The sequence below is a fragment of the Anabrus simplex genome, chromosome 1, assembly GCF_040414725.1.
Source record: "Anabrus simplex isolate iqAnaSimp1 chromosome 1, ASM4041472v1, whole genome shotgun sequence".
NCBI classification, from domain to species: domain Eukaryota; kingdom Metazoa; phylum Arthropoda; class Insecta; order Orthoptera; family Tettigoniidae; genus Anabrus; species Anabrus simplex.
The window spans coordinates 1,152,013,735-1,152,034,306 of record NC_090265.1 but is presented as its reverse complement, the minus strand read 5'-3'; the positions used below and the strand labels follow the sequence as shown (position 1 = coordinate 1,152,034,306).

The 20,572-nt window shown below is 40.2% G+C and overlaps 1 protein-coding gene across 1 annotated transcript in view; it reads right to left on the bottom strand.

Annotated features, from left to right (window-relative positions):
• The window catches only part of Trmt61 (tRNA methyltransferase 61), a 511,674-nt gene that overhangs the window by 180,329 nt on the left and 310,773 nt on the right, over positions 1 to 20,572 (bottom strand). The window contains exon 4 of the mRNA XM_067150743.2: positions 13,076 to 13,245. Coding sequence (XP_067006844.2) covers positions 13,076 to 13,245 — 170 coding nt within the window. The remainder of the gene's footprint in view (positions 1 to 13,075; positions 13,246 to 20,572) is intronic.

Genomic DNA, 20,572 nt, shown 5'->3' with positions numbered 1-20,572 from the left:
AAATTCCACTGCGACCCAGTACTCACTGCAAGGACCTGTGTCCTGGCAGGGAGCCAACTGAACTGACTATTGCTGTCATATTCAACATCTCTCATCGTTCTAACATCAATCTTGCATTCAGTTTTACAAAGTTTATAACATGTTGTGAGCCTCAGGAGAAAAAATTAGGACTGTTTTCATAAAATTCGATTATGTATTCGTTTCAACACAATAGGAGGAAACTAGGGGGGAAATATTTCATCCCGAGGTGGTGCAGCTCTTTTCAGGCACACCCCACAGTGTAGGAAAGCTGCATGTACCATTTCAACTACATACTAGCCCTCCTGCCATTCCTAAATTCCTGTTAGTACCAGGAATCGAACCCGGGCTCCCGAGGACGGCAGAGAATAACACTAACCGTTACGCTACGGAGGCGACTCTTAATAGGTAGTGTACCATCAGTAAGGTCTCTCCCTAGTAGTAGGCAACACCTTAAACGCCTGAATAGTCTCTCGTGGAGACTACTGAACTTTGTGGAAAAAAAGATCATTATATTAAATTTCCTTGACGGATATCACTACTTTGGTTTGGAGTGCCACCTAGGGACTTGGTATGAACTCTGTTTAGAGGAGTATTGCAACTAACAAGGGTTGGCATTTCTTCTGTTTCAAAATTGCTACTACTACGATATTAACTTAAGAAAACCAATCATCGCCCAGCTCGCCGCTATAATTATGAGTATACTTGGACCTCGTGTATCTATGAACTTACTTGAGTGTGGCGGCGGGAAGATACCAGCGTTCCCCTCTAGTATGTAAAACTTAGGGTCGAGCCGCATTTACCTTTAATGTATTTTTTCTTTAATTTGTAAAAATGTAGGTTTCAAGGCTTTCTCCCTGCGAGTAGAACCATCCAAGCGGGTGCTATGCATTAAGAATGTACGAGTGTGGAACCTCGTTTCCCTTGTTCGATTTTGCATATTTCTGACCAAGCTTTTCCAAATTTAAACTTTTCCTTCTTGCTTTTCGGTCATTATCTTCACCCGTCTAAGTCACAAATGCATTATGACTTATCCTCTGTGTCACCGGGTCTTCTGCGCCATTAGGTTTAATCGTAGGCATATCACGGGGGTGTCGTGCCACATGAGGCCGTGCCGCATGCGACCCGCGTCACTAGCGACCGCATAATCTGTAACCGTGCCGGATGCGACCGGTGATGACAACCGAATTTTCATTTAATAAGCTATGCCATCATCCCAAGATAAGGTAAGCTAAATCAGAACAAGAAAGGTTAGAAAATGGGCAAAATATTTATAGCGCTGCTTACCAGGTTGGGAATGAAATTGTTCTTTGTTCTGTTCAAACAGCGAACTACTATAACCACAAACCGTGCACATTTAATTATGTACACTGATTTAGCAGTCATCGGTAAAAAAATAATTTAAAAAAATGAAATGGCGTATGGCTTTTAGTGCCGGGAGTGTCTGAGTACATGCTCGGCTCGCCGGGTGAAGCTCTTTTGATTTCACGCCCGTAGGCGACCTGTGTGTCGTGATGAGGATGAAATGATGATGAAGGAGACACATACACCCAGCCCCCGTGCTAGCGGAATTAACCGATGATGGTTAAAATTCCCGAACCGGCCAGGAATCGAGCCCACGACCCCTATGAGTAAAGGCCAGCACGCTAACCATTTAGCCACGGAGCCGCAGTCGTCGGTGAATACAGCCGATATAAATCTTTACGAAGAAAAATCCTAACGATTGCGTGAAAGGTTTGCAAATAATAATGAGTGCATTTCTATGAAGAAAGTTCAAATAAAAATGCACACATTATATCACCACTAAGGTAATATCTAAAACCAACACAAGAACTCGTCGTTAAAAACTAAATCAGTGTAATGTATAGTTTGAATGCCACAGAGTTATTCCTCCCCAAGAGAAAACATAGATGGGTCATAACATAAGTTCAGTTATATTTTAACAAATATTATGTTTGTAAATAATAATAATAATAATAATAATAATAATAATAATAATAATAATAATAATAATAATAATAATAATAATAATAATAATAACTGTACCTGGCGGTACACCTCTACACCGCACATTTAAATCTTGCGCCAATTAGAACTCCTGTACAGGAGAAACACAGAACCTGGAATTAGATCTACTTAAACTTTTACTCAGAAGATGTCACTACCTTAATTTTATGATTGTAAAGCCTCCAGGACTGTGTGAATTTCAACATGTTTTGGTTACCATTTATCAAGAAGTTTGGACTTTCTACAACAGATGTCACTAAAAAACTATGATCATGCACCCTGGTGCGAAGTGAAAGAAATGTTTGAAGAAATTCTGTATTCATAAATTTTCTCTTTAGGAAATTTCGTTCATTTTCATTTGTGGGTTGGCAATATTTATCTTTTCATTCCGCCAGTTTTGAATTTAGCCAATCCAGAATTTCTGTAATTAAATTCTAACCAATCACCGGCTTCTTCTTCGATTTTGTGAGTAACTTTTTCATCTACCAATAAACTGAGAGAGTGTGGCTTAATTATTCATGAAAGGTCTCTAACTTTCCCCGAGGGTTTATAAACTGCGGATTTTCACGTCTCTTGGCCATTTGATCAACATCTAACTGAGTGTGTGTATGTGAAGCAGGAGGCGGGTGGTGCCTCTTTCATCAGACAGCAGTTCTTCAGCAAAGTAATGGCAGTTTAACATCTTTATTTCTTGCTAGCTCAGCAGTTTAACCCGCGGGAAAGGTCCGAAACTTTTACATGTAACCTACTTTTCTAAAAATGTCATTTTCTGCCGGCTTATGTAAAAACTTCATAAATCTACAACTGTAATTCGGGGATAGAGAGTGATTTACCCTCTCGAGCTCCCCTTCATATTGGTTTGAGGTGACTACGTTTTGTAACTGGTTTCCTTCCTGTAATGTCTTAAATTATTATTATACGAGTCACCTCCATAGTTTGGGAATAGCCCCTGTTTCATCGGCCTAGTGCCTTTTTAGGTTTTAAGAATGCATATTTAGGAGTGCAAGTACACGCCTCCATTCAACTTGGTGTTTCGGGCCATTTACTTAACCTGTTCTTTTTCTACTAAGGCCCAGTAGGTTGGGTACGAGATACCCCCGTTTCATTTGTGTAAGTTGTGCCTTGATGGCAAGTATTTGTAAAGTCTGATATTGCCTTGAATAGGCTTGAAAAACTGAGAGCGTGTCAGCTCTTTTCTAGTGTTGTAAGAATGCCTCTGGGAGGCTTGACATTGTAAAGTGGGAGCAACTGCTCCATGTTATTACGGGATTTCTGCCCTTGAACAAATTTGAGCGTTGAGCTAGGAGTTCAAAATTGTAAAACTAGGGGCTTGTAGCCCAAGAGAGTTAAAATTCTTGGATCCTTCTAAGTTTTGTTTTTAGATTGCTATGTCGTTGGAATTTCCCTAAAGTGAAAAGCTATCAAATTTTTATTGTTTTCTGGAAAATATAACCTTTGTTAAAATTTTAAAAACTTGGACTCTGTAGTTAGAAACATTCATCCCGGCACCTTCTTTCACCTCTGCTGTTCCACAGATATCCCGGAACAACAACAATAATAATAATAATAATAATAATAATAATAATAATAATAATAATAATAATAATAATAGTAATGTTATTGGCTTTACGTCAAACTAACAAATTTTACGGTTTTCGGAGACGCCGAGATGCTGGAATTTAGTCCCACATGATTTATTTTACGTGCCAGTAAATATGCCGACACAAGCTTCATATAAGGGCATATTGTAGGATAAAACGCAAACGCATCACCATATTTCTTGTTGTAAAAACTACCAGTTTCCCTCAGTAAATTCTTCAAAAGCAACTTAGGAAGATGCTGCTCTGTCATTTCTGTTTCCCGAAAATCCAGGGACTGAACTTCATGATCCCCAAGAACTGTGTTTATAGATAAGGTAAGTGTAAAACAAATATAATAACCTGGATAAGTGGCTCAAACGGTTGAGGCGCTAGCCTTCTAAACCCAACATAGCAGGTTCGATCCTGGTTCAGTCCGGTGTTATTTGAAGGTACTCAAATACATCAGCCTTGTGCCGGTAGATTTATTGACACGTAAAGGAACACCTGCGGGACTAATTTCCGGCACCTCGGCATCTCCGAAAACCGTAAAATTAGTTAGTTTGGCGTTAAGCAATAACATTATTATAATAATTTGCTGTGTTTTACTCAAACGATTTACAATGCATTAGACACAAACAGAAGAACCGATGTAATATACATGGATCTAGAAAAGGCCTTTGATAAGGTGGACCATAAAATTATTTTGACAACGCTGGATCAGTTTGTTCTAAACCATTAATTCAACTATTAAGTTCCTACTTAAAGTTTAAGCAGCAATCTGTTTGTTTCAAAAGTGAAATTTAACATACTTTTATTAGTTCTCCTGGTGTACCACAAGGGTCCAATCTTGGGCCTCTCTCATTGTGGTTAATGATTTGCCTGGAATGATTCGTTCCTCTGTTTGTTGTTTGCTGACGACGTAAATTTATATAAGACCACATATAAATGCAGTGACGTGAATGATTTGCAACAGGATAGTAATTATATTATATTATCATGCGATAGCAATAAATTATTCCTAAATGTTAAGAAATGTAAAGTCATTGTTAAGTTGTAGATAAGTTTAGTACGAAACAAGTTAGAATATTCATCGGTAATCTAGGAACCCCTTTATAAGGACCAAACACGTCACACTGAGACTGTACAAAATAAATTTCTAAGATATTTGTATCATAAAACTTCCAGTGTATTTTGTCCATTTGACATTTCAAACCAGTATTTAAGAAATGTGCTCAATTTCACGTCTTTGAAAGACAGGAGAACATAAATTTCGTTACAGATAATGATGACAATTTTGAACCGAAAAAATGACTGTCAAGAATTACTTACTTTCATCCCTTTTCATGTACCACAAGTAACATCACGACAGCAATTACTATTTCACATCCCAAGATCTAGAAGCGTTCATCACTCTAATTCGCCACTATTTAAAACCTTATCGGTTTATTATTCAATTAGTGCACACGTGGATTTATTTTCTGGCGCTAGATTGTTCAATAAGAAAAAATAAAGGCTATTTTCTACTAAATCATAATCATTATTAAATTCCTTTTTGTTGGGATGTCAGAAACTCTTAAGTTTTTTGTTTGTGTTCTTTTTATAACTTGCTCAGTAATTTTCTGTGGCTCATGTATAACCTATATTATTACGTTTTTTATTTGTGGTAATAATTTTAAATCGTGTTCTGCTTATTAGTTTCCTTCTTTTCCTTCTTCTTGCTATTATTGTTATAATTGTTATTATGTTTTGTTTGATGTACTTTAAGTTTAAATCCCATATGTCATGAAGGAACGTAATTGGGCTCAGACTGTGTACCTTCGTACTATCAAATAAATAAATAAATAAATAAATAAATAAATAAATAAATAAATAAATAAATAAATAAATAAATAAATACATTAATTAATTAATTTCCAAATTCTCTGAAATAGATTAAGAAAAACCTAGGTAAACAACCGATAGTTAATCTGCCACTTCGACAATTCCCTAAATACAGAGCAGCGGTGACTGACTGACTGACTGACCGACAGCTTGGTCGCATGCGGCACGATGCTTAATCCACTCGGTCGTAAGCGACACATCAGCGTGGTCGCATCCGGCACGATCGCTTCTGGCACGTAACCATCACGGGATTGCTTGAGTGGGTTCAACATCCTATTCTAATTTGTTTTGGGCCTTTTCTATTAACTATTTAAGTAATTCTTGGCCTTGCAGTATGAGGTACTGCTCCTGTTTTTATGGATCCTTCGGATCCCATATTGTGTATTGTTGCGGACAGCGAGTATCAAATGGTGTAAAAGCTAATAACTAATAAACTTTTAAGTGTATTAAGAGATGCTCTGATGTGGGTACTAGGCCCGTAAGGTCACTGAAGCTTAAAGTTGGGAGTTCGATATCCCTGGATGTGTAATATTTATTATTGGAAGCTCATGCTTCTTACTGGTGCTATATACCAAAGATGTGTATAGGCTAATAAGTCTTAGAAATTGGTAGTTGATCCTCCCCGATCATTTAAGAGGTTCTTAATGCTTCGGTTAAGTGTTATTGTTGTTGTTTTTAAAAAATAAATAAAAAGGATCATTCAAAATAAACATTCAAAACTTAAAATTTTTGTGTGGTCATTTGTCCAGTATCCTAGGCTCTACCGCTTCTTCCCCTCTATCGCTCTTGTGCCCTTAATAGGTAGGCCTACAAGTAATAGGTACGTTCTCAACAACCCACAGAAATTTAAATTCTTTTACAATTCAATAAGAGTCTTATTATCTAAAAGCTTGGATTAATAAATATCTTATTGGTATTAATGAGTCTCACTAACTACTTTAACGGGTTACGGAAGCACCAACATTCTTGCCACGCAGGAGTTTTTACGTGCTGGTAAATCTATCGACACGAAGCTAAAGTATTTGAGCAACTTCAAATACCACCGGGCTGAGTCGTGATTGAACGCGCCAACCTGGACTCAGAATATCAGCATATCATGTATATTTAAATTTATGGTCCGGCTCCTTATCTGAATGGTCGGCGTAATGGGCTTCAGTTCAAAGGACCCCGGATTCGATTCCCGTTCGGGCCGGGGATTTTAACTTTGTCTGGTTAATTCCTCTAGCTCGGAGGCTAGGTGTTACGTTCATCTTACACATTTACATTAACCGAGCTGCAGGGGGCAGTTTATATAACTCACTCACTACTGATCAGCATTTATGGGAGTTGCCCAGATGGCAGATTCCATATCTGTTGTTTTTCTAGCCTTTTCTTAAATGACTGCAAAGATATTGAAAATTTATTGAACATCTCCCTTGGCAAGTTATTCCAATCTCTAACTCCCCTTCCTATAAACGAATATTTGCCACAATTTGTCCTCTTGAATTCCAACTTTATCCACGAGGTCCACTACGCTGACCATTCAGCCAAGGAGCCGGACAACAGTTCTCCCAGGGTATCACACCGAGAAGGGCAATTTCCGTTTTCGAAACTGCAATATCATTCTTTGCTTATGTATAACACAGCATCAAGCCAAGGCAATGAACTTGTGGTAGAGGCTCCCCAAGACGAGACAAACGGGGCGATAAGACGAACAAAAGCAGCTGACAAATGAAGTGACGTCACGCACTACATGGGGACAGCATTCGTCACTGGCCAGGGGGTGGCAGTCGCTGTGTTACCCACCTCGACCCACTGTCACAGACAGGATTGTACTGCTGAGTTTAGCAAACATTTGTTTATAGCTATTTCATGAAGCCATGAAAATATCACGTAAATTGAATAAGAACATGCACCGTATAATACAACACATTGTTTTCAAAGTTTCTCATTGAGTCCCGAAGGAAGGTAAGGATCTGAGCAGTTTCAAATGGCACTGGATTGAGCAGTGAGGTGATCACTTTCATCACAAGAAGAATATGAAACGAGAACCAACACCTGGAAGAAGGGTATCGAGTAAAAAAATTGAAACTGTTGTGAAAAACAGTAAAATGAGACTCCGTAGGGAAATATGGCCAAGAAAGGTCAGATCGGAAACATGGACGAAGCGTAACACGTAAGTGGAGTAATGCCAGGCTCGTACTCTATTTTAAAGTTAGACTGGATAAACCTGAGATTTTAAAGGGGAGTGGGTGGGGGGATACGGAATTCAACCAAACCGTTCATTTGTCGTTCACTGTTTATACTGAATTTCTAAACTAGCGTTTATGTTGGCCTACAGCATTTCTTTCTTTTTTTTTTTTTTTTTGCTAGGGGCTTTACGTCGCACCGACACAGATAGGTCTTATGGCGACGATGGGATAGGAAAGGCCTAGGAGTTGGAAGGAAGCGGCCGTGGCCTTAATTAAGGTACAGCCCCAGCATTTGCCTGGTGTGAAAATGGGAAACCACGGAAAACCATTTTCAGGGCTGCCGATAGTGGGATTCGAACCTACTATCTCCCGGATGCAAGCTCACAGCCGCACGCCTCTACGCGCACGGCCAACTCGCCCGGTACAGTATTTCTAAGAGTACAGGTAGCAGTCAAAGGAGCATTTACTTATCACATGTCAACATAATTAATTTTGTTTCCTACGCATAACCTAATTAAATGAACATAAAATTAAACGCATGTACTTAGCACAAGGCGCTTGTATACAAAGTAACTTATTTTGTTTCCTCGTCATAATCTAATGCATTGAATAGAACGAGACATTAGGCAAAATGAAATTGTTAAAAGTTTATATTTGTTTAGATACGTGTCCCTTCACTAGTTGTAATTGAGAATCGTACAAGCAGCTGCTAGGCTGTGCCTTCCATCAGAGCGCATACTCTGCTCCTTTACTTGCCTGAGATGGAGCGCTGCTCACTGAGCCAAATTGTGCCCGCCTTTGCTTTAAGGCTTCATAATTTTTACCGGAATATCATGTCACTTTTCTACATTACATTTTTGAAAGGTGTCCTCTGAAATGTAAGCTCAAACTCAGGTCAGCTGGATTTCTCCAATAGTTCGGCACGCTGGCTAGTTCCTGCTTTTGCTAACTATTTGTCTTAATAAGTGAGATGAGAATCGTTTGGGATACGATTTCGAAATTAGGAGGGCCAGCACTGTGCACTTGACAAATCGTATCTGAAGGAAGAAGTAGTCGAGCAACAGCATCACTGGCTTCCCAACAGGACAGCTGCGGTTTGAATCTGGCTAAAACATGTGGGATTTTTGGAAGGAAAAATCGAGTCCTTGTTGTTCCAATTCCTAGTAAAAAAGATATATAGTGGCTACAACCACGCAAACTCCAAGCTTATTATTTAACACACATTCCGTGTAAACAAACTGAATTTTCACTAGATCCAGATATCAGGGACAGTCCATCGCCCCTTCAGAGAGTCAAAGCTTGAGAGAAGGCTCCTGACATGGTCCATTTTAAAACTAGACTGGCATACAGCTAATGGTTTAAAAGTAGCGAGGGGAGAGAGCAGTTCTCACTACTGCTGCTGTTCGATTCCTGCGCCACCTAACTGCTTGTGGATAAGAACAAAATAGTTTTTCTGATAGATGAAGTAAGATATATCAAGAGCTCTATTGGTTGAACCAGGTACGACTGCTTCTTGTGCTTCAACCAGTCTACACCGCAATCGATATTAATGTCCGTGCGTTCAACCTGTTTAGAACCTAAGAAAGGATGTTCAACCAATAAAATATTTTATAGACCTTACGTCAACCAATTACCCTATATATTTCTTATCCTTGTGAAGCGAATACAAACTATTAGAAGTCAGCTGCTCTCGGCTCTTCCCGCGCTCATGCCATTAGCTCAAGTAGCGGGACTCCCTCATTACCCACCTATAATTAGAGTCTTTTAAATGTTCTGGAAAAACGTATCAGAACTCTTGAGATTTATTAATTACGGAACAATCAAACAATGCTCGTGTTACTTGAATGAAGACCGTGTGTAAAAGCCATGCAATCTTTAGAAAGATAACCTAATGAGGATGAAAACGGGTCCCTACAGTAGCGGTAAAGCACCACTTTTTTCATCTGGAAAGATGAGTGTTCGACAAATAAACGAAGGCTGGAGAAAAGTAATGCAAAATATATATAAGGCTTCTGGTATGGTCCATTTTAAAGCTAGACTGACATACAGCTAATGGTTTAAAAGTAACGAGGAGAGAGAGCAGTTCTCCCTACTGCTGCTGTTCGTATATATATACGGAACCACTTATTCTAGAACCACCATACCTCCACAGGCTTTCAATGAAATAACACTGCAACGTGCTCCACTCGTTGCGAGATGTGTCGAAGGAGCAGGGCACCAGTAGACGTGCCGCCTTTGTTATGTCGGCGACGGAGCACCCTGTCGCTTGAAGAATGGCGTCTCGTGTACGACGCTTCCCTCGGAGTAGTTACTTTAATTTGGAGAACAGATCAAAATCACAGAATATCGCATCGGGGTCACAGGACCTCTCATCTCCACCGGATCAGCAAATCCTTAACCGGAGCAGCATTGTGACAACGGGCATTGTCGTGCAAGTCAATAGGCGGATGCGTTTGGAAATGGGGCCGTTTCCTGTGCAGTGCAAGACGAAGATGTTCCAGAAATATGCGGTAGTATGTAGAATTCACTGTTGGGTATAACGCTCCGCCAATCGTAACCACTAACGAAAACACTTTAAGACGGGCCAGTTTGATACCACAAATTGACAGTTTCGCACTCGTTCATCTGCAGGACCTGCACTAACGCAACTAACTGTAAGTGCGTTGTGTAGCTCCACCTCCCCTCTACATGTGGGGCCAACAGTAGCGCCCTTAATTATACTACGCAAAGTGACGATAGTGTGGCCACTACTTCCTTTCCAACCCTCGTAGAAACGAGATCCTACTTCTTGAGAAGCAATATGCCCAGATATTCACTTAACCCTCTCTGACGGCAAAGGTGACTGGGCACAGAACTAATCACTCTATCGCTTATGCTGGACTGAGTAACTCAGACGGTAGGAGGGCTGACTTGCTGAGCTCAAGTTGGCAAGTTGGATACCGGCTCATTCGAAGGTGCTCAAATACACAGCATCGTGTCGGCAGAAAAAACAAATCCTGCAGGACAAAACTCTGGCATCCAGCGTCTTCGAAAACTAAAATTCGATTTTTTACAGCGTTATGCCCATGCGACAGAACGTATTTAGCTGATGATTTTTTCTTCTCCCAAAATCTCATCTGTGCACTGAACATTTTCCTCTGTTCTTCAGTCCATGATTTATTGATCCTGGTATTCATTTTCTCAGCAAAATTATGGCTGTTGACTGATTTTTTGAACTGGAGTCGAACTTGAACAATTTCCTGTGGAATGCCAATTTCCTGAAGGTCTTTTTCTATTTCACTAAGTCAATTGTTCTTGACTTTCATTCAAAGAGCAAAGTTGAGAATCATTTTGGTGAGCCTGTCAATTGTTAATTCTGAGAATGTGGCCATAGAACTCTACTCGCCTTTTCCTGATGGTGTCGGTGATCTTTTCAGAATGCTGATAAAGCTCCCAAGACTTCCGTTTGATCTACATCCCCTATGAGCAGACTGGACCAAAGATTTTCCTCAATATTCTCCTCTCCAGTTTCCCTATGTCTTTAATAAGTGATCTGCCTCCAATGATTAAGGATTCCGAGGCGTATAGTACTTCAGGTTTGATAACTGAGTTGTAATGTCTTAATTTTGTGTTCCTGGATATTAATTTTTTTTTTGTTATATCTGTTCCAGGTGAGATTCTCTCCTTATTTACTTCACGATTCAAGCCTAATGGCTGAATCATTTCTCCAAGGTACTTAAACTTATTCACTTGATTAATTTTGTCGAATTTAGTTTTTAGAGGCTTCCCATCTAGATAACGAGCGGATCCTTCCATGTACTGAGTTTTTCATACGATATATGGAGCCCAGTCTTAGCTGCAATTTCATGAAGTTTTCAAGGACCTAAACTGCTTCTTTTCTGTTGTTAGAAAAAAATAACTATATCATCTTCGAAGGCCAAACACTGCAAATGAATTTTATTTTTGTGTAGTCAACCAATAGGCTAGTTATTCCCTTTGTGTCATTTTACCATTTCCTGACAACTTTTTCAAGAACAAGATTGAATAACGGAGATAAGCCATCTCCTTGTCGAAGTCCTGTGGTAATATCAAGAGGGTCAAAAAGTTCATCTTAAAATTTAACTTTTGAAGTTTTGCCAGTCAGCGTCTTGCGAATTAAGTCTCTCGTTTTCTTTTCAACTTTGAATTCTTCTAGAATATGGAATAGTATATGTCGGTCTACTGAGTCATAAGCTTTCTTGAAGTCTACAAAAGTGATCACTGTCTGTCTAGTTTTACGGATTTGCAAGATGGTTTTGAGATTGAGAATTTGTTCTACAAGACCTGCCTTTTCTAAATCCTGCCTGATATTCGCCAATTAGGTGTTCAGTTTGTTTTCCAAGTCCCTAGGAATTTGGAGAGAATTTTATACACAACTGTTAGTAAGGATAACCCTCTGTAGTTATTAATGTCTGTTTTATCCTCTTTTTTTTTTTTTTTTTTTTTTTTGTAGAGTGCATATTTCCAGTCTTCAAGAATTTTCTCCGTAATCCAGATGTCTTCAAGAATTACTTGAATTGTCTGAGCTAGGCTTTCATCTACTAATTTCAACATTTCAGTGATAATATCATCTTCCCCTGGGGCTATCTCCCGAATACTGGTTACTGGCCGCACTTAAGCGACTGAAGCTACCAAGCTCGGCAAACAAATAATAAAGAAAACTGCAAACTTCTCGCAAATAACTTCCATGAACTTTTAAACTGCAAACCTCCTATGCAACAACTCTCATTTCAACAGCCTACCCCAAATCCATATTCAGAACTCCCTTACTAGAAGAAATCAAGCAAATAATCAGCGTTTATCGGATCTAATAATTTTTGAGACTGCTTTCTGGACTTTGAGTAATTCACGCCAATTTTGTTCTAGTTTATGGGAACTCCACCTTTTTCAGGCTTGAATTCGAAGGCTTATAACCTGATATTATTATTATTATTATTATTATTATTATTATTATTATTATTATTATTATCCCATTTAGTGCGTAGATTAGGATAGAGGAAACCTTTACCTTCCAGCCCTCCCAATGATTTCCTGGCCTGTAACAGGGATGACTTTGCACTTTGTTGCGGATAAACATTACATCTCAGCAGTGTTTCAGAAGTACAAGGGTCATAGTCGATGATGACGAAAATTATGCCTGAACAATACTCGAGACATGTTTAGAATGAACGCCCAGAAACTTGTACAAACAGTTGAAAATACGGACTGACTCTAGAGTAAATATCACTGTACTCGAAGACTAGTAAAAGGACACAATTGGTTTAACACCATTTCAATAGGCTAAACACGGATTAAGAAGATCATTCAGTTTGATGATTAATAACATAGAATAACCGCCGAAATGTCCTCAACTCAGGTCCTTAGAAGTTCAAAAGTCTGTTCTTAGATTATCTATATTACCTTTGTGGCGAGGCACTCGAGCTGTAAGACAGGCACGGTACGAGTCTGTACCTGAAGTTCCTTCTGCAGACACTCCATAGTACTGAGTTCTAAGAAGCCATGGCGAACCAGAGTCTCACAAGTACGCTGCACTTGCTCTATGCAAGGCGAAAAGGATACAAATCGGCCGCCTGAAACAATTAACAAACAGAACATCTTAATTCAGACTTTAAAATCTAGACAACGAATACCCAGAAACCTGTACAAACAGTTGAAAATATGGATGGCTATAGAGTAAATGCCAGAGAACTCAAAAAATTACTGAAAGGACACAACAGGCTTCGTCCCTTCCCACCAGTTTCACTACGCTACAGACGTATTATACATAATTCAATTTGATGAAGAATAATACCGAATAGCCGCCGAAATATCCTCATGTCAGATCCTTAGAAGATCATGTTAGTTTTAATCCAGACAAATATTACATTATCCAGCAATTGTGAAGCACCTGCCACTAAAGCCCATAATACCAAACACGAAGTTTCATTATATTCGATAGTTACCACCTCTATACATCTGGAGAGGTTCACAGATTATGGGCACATTAAAAATATATTAGTAAAACACAAAGCTGACGTACTAAAACAAGCCAGGATAAATTAAGCGTAACGACTTTTAGTGGGACTTATAATAACTCTGGAGAAAGCACGAAGAGAATCTACACTAGGAACTTGTTCCTTGGTTGGTCAAAGGATCTGCATATGAAGTTCAATATGTATGATTATTCAGTCCGAAGGCTGGTTTGATCCTCAACAGCTCCGCTATCAGCTGGCATCGATGGCTTAGGCACGACTGAAGAGACATTCGAGGAGTGATGTAGTTTCCCGTTGCTTTCCTCACCGAGCCGAAAGTTGCTACTGCATATCAGTCTGCCAAGTCTACTGAAATGTCACCAACCAACTCTGCGAGCGATATTTTCACACCATTCATAGCAGGTACTGGCTGGGTAAGGAATGGCATTACTAACATCGCTCATACCTCAGTCATTTTCATGTTGTCAAAGCCAAGGATAAGACTGAGACAGGTCACTGAAAGTAACTAATTTGTTCTAGTCCATACCAAAAGACATAGCATAATAAAGGTGAAAATTTCGGGCTGAGTTCCATTCGATTTCCTCGTACAGAGTTTCTAGTATTAAAAAAAAACACTGAAGTCTTTTAGGAAAAGCGGAAAATTGATATTGCAGTGCATATATTTATTAACGGTTAAAAAAGAGCACGGCAAATATAAAAATTCAATACCTTAGTCATGATTTCAGTACTGGCGGAATGTAATGATTATTACAGACCATAAGCCACGTTCGCAAAGGAGTTCAATATAACAGTACCTATCCTCCTCCCTACCGTAACTGGAATTTTTCTGTCTTTCGTCTGTTGCGGTGGATAATCGAACGATACATCCTTTTAACAGCACTGGAAGTGTATTTTAAGCGATTTTCCGGCTGTTATTTCGTATAACATCTGTGGAATGCGACAGCCGCGCATGTACACCCAGTGGTACAAGCGCGATTGGTCTGTTTTCCGAAGCCCCCTCCCTGGAGTGTGCTTGTGGTGGTCATCTTACTGGGGTACATATCCTTACGAAGTGCGCGGACCTGGCCGATCTGCGCCGTAGTCTAAAACTTCCGAGTACCATCTCCCTCATCCTACGATATGACGAGCAGTCAGCAGACCCCGTAATCCGCTTTATGAGGGATAGTGACCTGTTTTGTCGTGTATAAAAGTGAGTTTATTCCTCATCGGCTTTTAATTTTATTGTGAAGTATGTTTTATTATGTAAATATTCCTTTTTGGTTTGTTTCGTGCATTTGAATGTGTTTTTAATTTTTTTTTTTTTGCTAGTTGCTTTACGTCGCACCGACACAGATAGGTCTTATGGCGACAGTGGGACAGGAAAGGGCTAGGAGTGGGAAGGAAGCGACCGTGGTCTTAATTAAGGTACAACCCCAGCATTTGCCTGGTGTGAAAATGGGAAACCACGGAAAACCATTTTCAGGGCTGCCGACCTACTATCTCCCGAATACTGGATACTGGCCGCACTTAAGCGACTGCAACTATCGAGCTCGATTTCTTTTAACTTTTAACTTGAATTATATATATGACTGCACGTCAAGGCAATGCCTTATTCTACCTTAATCTATTTTCTCTACAATTTTATAATAAAATAAAGCATTGCGAATTAGATCCATTGATTATTTTAAATTCATAATCACTTTCACCATCATTTGCTTTAAATTCTAGTCAGTGGATACATTTTAAAATTGTAATTACCATTATATTTCGTTTCATCTCGTACCATTAGAGGCCGATGACCTAGACGTTAGCCCCTTTAAAAAAACAAGCATCATCGTCATAATCATCATCATCGTCAAGGCTATCTCGAAGGCAGTCCATTTCTCTTCTGGAGCATTACCTCCTGTAGTGAACATTAACACAGCGCGTAAGACTGCAGAGATTTGTACACTGAGGACTGCGGGGTATACTGGTGTACAGAAAGCGTGACTAGGAAGAATGACAGAATATTGTGTTTCCAATTAATCACATTTCCGTTTAGGTGGTCACCGAAAACGGTAAAAAATGTAGTTGGTGGGACGTAAAGCCAATAACAGTTTTATTATCTGTTTAGGTAAACATGAAGGATGCATCCTTCTGAGACGAACTGATTAGCTGCGTCTATTTACACAAGGTACACAGCAGGAACGCAATTGATATTCGGCTCTAGCGGGTATGACAGTAAATCTAGTGCATAACCATACCACTACTACAGGTACTCATTATGCCTGCTACATCCCCAGATTTATCTTCCACTGAAATATCTGAGACATCATGAAGTGACAGGTGCAATATATTTTTATTTTTATTTTAATGTTTAAGTTATTTGAATACGGTACTTTATCACTGCAGTAAAAGCTTTTCCTTTTGATCGAAATATCGGTTTTGTCTTCCGAATCCATATGGTCAGCCGCAAGTGCGGTCGGACGTCTCATATATATAAACATTTGGATTAACTATAGATCCGGCATGAGCTGAAGGCAGAGCTGTTGAGGATTCCACTAGCGTTAGCGCTGACGGACTGAACATACATACATACATAGATCCGGCAGAATGATGGGTGTGGGGCTATTATTTAGGACACCAATAAAGCAGTAGCTATTTGAATCAATTTCCATGCAAATAGATCAACATGTACAAGTACGGCACGGAAGCGATACTTACTGATTTATTCTGCTTGACTTGCAAGTTTAGCAACGATAAGTTAAGCAATTATTTAGTGCTGAATAATCTATGAAAAAGGGACGACAATAACAACTGCCTCATGGAGTTTTATTTAAAGTGGATATTTTCGGAGCTGTACTATAATGAAAAACAGGAGAGTGAAAACCTTTTCCAGTCACTAATGTATCCATAACATCTCTCACTGTACCGACTAGTCCGCCTGGTGGCCATAATAGTTAAGGTGTCAAGTCTTTATGGTTTGACACCGTGATTAGTTGATTCGAGTACCGTTGGTGAAAAAAAACACATTAGAATGTTGGCCGGCAAGGTAGGAGAGGTGATAGCATATTTCTAATTACTAGACCAGACTGCGTGCCAAACCTCTCTGCAGTATTCACATTGAAGGAGTGAAGCATACGGCGCTGGTGATCGTCCGTCGGATGGAGACGTCAGAACTTAAGCAGGCCCTTTGGTGTTATTCGACAGGAGTTAACTATGTACCGACACCGTCATCAGTATCACACACATACCGAGAGAGAGACATGCAAAAGTAGGTCGTTTGTCGCCAATGGACGTCAACTACAAAATCCAAAAGCTACACGACATCAGTACAATGACTGAGATATGAATCCGCAATGTAATACAACTTTACTTACCTGGACCATATTTATACAGACGGTTTCAGTAGACGAGGTCTCAGCGCCTAAACAAGACTACGAAATATGACGATTGGTGCGTACACTTAAATTTGGTGACTGATTGTTGAAAGGATGAGCACGTTATGTAGTAATGTTCGGGGGTGTGATATTCCTGGTTTCCTAAGGAATTTCATTCTTGGTCATGAGAAAGGGGAAGCCGCGATCCAGATGCCCCTAGATTTTGTTATAAGTACAAGAATCAGCTTTTACATTTGTGGGGAGGATGACATAATATCTAAAAAATATTCAGGCCTCAACGATGAACAGCACATTCTTTCCCACAAAATAATGTCAAGCATTACAACAGATGTCATTTGGTACAATATGGTAGCATCCAGGAACATGAATTTAAATAATTATACAGGGTGAAGCGTAATTCGCGCACTCGGGCTTCGCAGCGCGACTCCTCACACGCCAGCAATAAAAAAATGTCTCTTACAAAATTTCGTCTTACGAGTATATCCGACAGAAAAACGACGTTGAAGAGTAGCAATCTGGCAACACTGTAACCACATGAAGGGTAACTAGCTCTGTCAGCACACCTTACTCGTGCTGTACAGTTGGTGCAGTGGATAGAGTTTTGGGTTAGCATGTAGGAGGTCGAGTGGTCGATCCTGGGTTGAGGCGTATGTTTTTTATTTCGTAAATGTAGTCCAGGTGGTATGGTATCTGGCATCTTAATCGTCAACAGCGATTGCAGTGGGTCCTCTAGAAACCATTTGCTCTTACATACTACGATCCTAAAAATGAACGAACAATCGTTTTCATTGGTCAGCTTTGAAAGGCGCCCTTTCCACGTCGTGGACGTGAATTTATTCGCACCACTTCATCTACTAGATGTGAAACCTGTTTTCTTTGTACCCTTCTTTGTACCCTCCTCCAATGGTCCTATAGATTAGTACCAACTATTATTCTTGCCTCGTTCAGGTCCATTACATTTCGTTGGGGCCTTACGTTACGTTACGTTGTTTCAGCGTTACAAAATGTTGTAAATGTAGGATACATGTGACCTCAGAAACGGTGTCTTACTGTATTACAATAGGTAATGTCAGATGGAAATTAGCAAATAAAAAATGTGCCTCAACCCTGGATCGAACCATCGACCTCCTGCATGCCAACCAAATACTCTACCCACTGCACCAACTGTACAGTACGACTAACTTCTGCTGACAGAGGTAGTTACCCTACATGTGGTTACAGTGTTGCCAGATTGCTACTCTTCAACGTCGTTTTTCTGCCGGATACACTCGCAAGAAGAAATGTTGTAAGAGACATTTTTTTATTGCTGGCATGTGAGGAGTCGCGCTGCGACGCCCGAGTGCGCGAATTACGCTTCACCCTGTATAGGCCACCATATTGGTGGTATTCCATCGAAACAGTGTCGCGTGTATAATATTACTGAGTGCTGGCAGGCTTCTGAGATTAATTAGTGACAGCAGCGCTCAATTATATTGCTATTACCGCTCCAGTATCTAGTGTAACATCGCAGCTCACAATGAGTAAGAAAGTAGTTTTATGTGCTCGCAAAATTCACTTAACGGTTTTTTTTTTTTTTTTTTTTGCGACGATGGGATAGGAATGGGCTGGGAATGGGAAGGAATCGGCCGTGGCCTTAATTAAGATACAGCCCCAGCATTTGCCTGGTGTGCAAATGGGAAACCACGGAAAACCATCTTCAGGGCTACCGACAGTGGGGTTCGAACCCACTATCTCCCGATTACTGGATACTGGCCGCACTTAAGCGCTTACAGCTATCAAACGCGGTACTTAACGTTCTAGCACTTCTAATTTCAAGCAGACAACAGAGACAAAGAAGACATAACGTCTTTAAAGTAATACTGTATATGTAATTTGAAGAAGTTCTTAACAGGCGTGTACTTTCACCTTACTTATGGCGACAATAGGCACACTACCTATATAGTTACGTAGTAACGTTCAGCTGTGTGATATTCCTTATGACTTAAGACCGACCCAGAAGTAATAAGTTTAAAGAGATAAATATTAAAATTATAAACATCAGGTCTGGTGCTGCTGTCAATTCTAGTTTTATAAGGAAGTACAACTGGAACACCGAACGAGTTGGTCATGCGGTTAGGGGCGCTCACCCGTGAGCTTGCACTCGGGAGATAGTGGGTTCGAACGTCACTGTCAGGAGTCTTGAAGATGGTTTTCCGTGGATTTCCATTTCCACACCAGGCAAATGCTGCATCTGTAACTTAATTAAGGCTACGGCCGCTTCCTTCCCACTCCTAGCCCTTTCCTATCCCATCGTCGCCATAAAACCTATCTGCGTCGGCGCCACGTAAAGTAAATCGTATGTACAACTGGAACCATCCTATCTTAAACGAATCAACCGAAAAACTGAAGAGATCCGACTCTTCCAAGGATGAGGGTATCGGCAAAAGAAATGAAAGGGCCATTAAAGGCGTGTACATTGTGAGTAGCCTATAGATGTCCACTGAGTCCTGATAACCTCCGCTTGTTGGCGGAAGAGTACGACTGCCTGTCGCAAGAGGCGACTAAATGGGGAACCCCATGGGCTCTTAGTTCGGAAGCGTGAGATCGTGATCTCTGGGCCTTAGCTGAACCTGGCATTGTTTCCACTTTTGGCAAGCTCCCCATCTCCCATCGTCAACTCTTATTTTCTTCGATCCTGATGGTATTAGGTTTCCGAGGCCTCAGGTGATTTTAATTTATTTACGCCTGTAATGACCCTTCCATTTCTTTTGCCGATACCCTCATCCTTGGAAGAGTCGGATCTCTTCAGTTTTTTGGTTGATTCGTTTAAGATAGGATGGTTCCAGATGTACATACGATCTACTTTACGTGGCGCCGACACAGATAGGTTTTATGGCGACGATGGGATAGGAAAGGGCTAGGAGTTGGAAGGAAGCGGCCGTAGCCTTAATTAAGTTACAGATCCAGCATTTGCCCGGTGTGAAAATGGGAATCCACGGAAAACCATCTTCAAGACTGCCGACAGTGACGTTCGAACCCACTATCGCCCGAGTGCAAGCTCACGGGTGAGCGCCCCTAACCGCATGACCAACTCGCTCGGTGTTCCAGTTGTACTTCGTTATAAAACTAGAAATAACGGCAGCACCAGACCTGATGTTTATAATTTTAATATTTATCCCTTTAAACTAATTACTTCTGGGTCGGTCATAAGTCATAAGGAATATCACACAGCTGAACGTATCTACGTAACTATATAGGTAGTGTGCCTATTGTCGCCATAAGTAAGGTGAAAGTACACGCCTGTTAAGAAATTCTTCAAATTACATATACAGTATTATTTTAAAGACGCTATGTCTTCTTTGTCTCTGCTGTCTGTTTCTTGAAATTAGAAGTGTTAGAACGTTAAGTGAATTTTGCGAGCACATAAAACTACCTTCTTACTCATTGTGAGCTGCGAAGTTACACTAGATACTGGAGCGGTAATAACAATATAACTGAGCGCTGCTGTCACTAATTAATCTCAGAAGCCTGCCAGCACTCAGTAATATTATACCACTGACTTAGCAAATGTCATGGGATAGTCACCT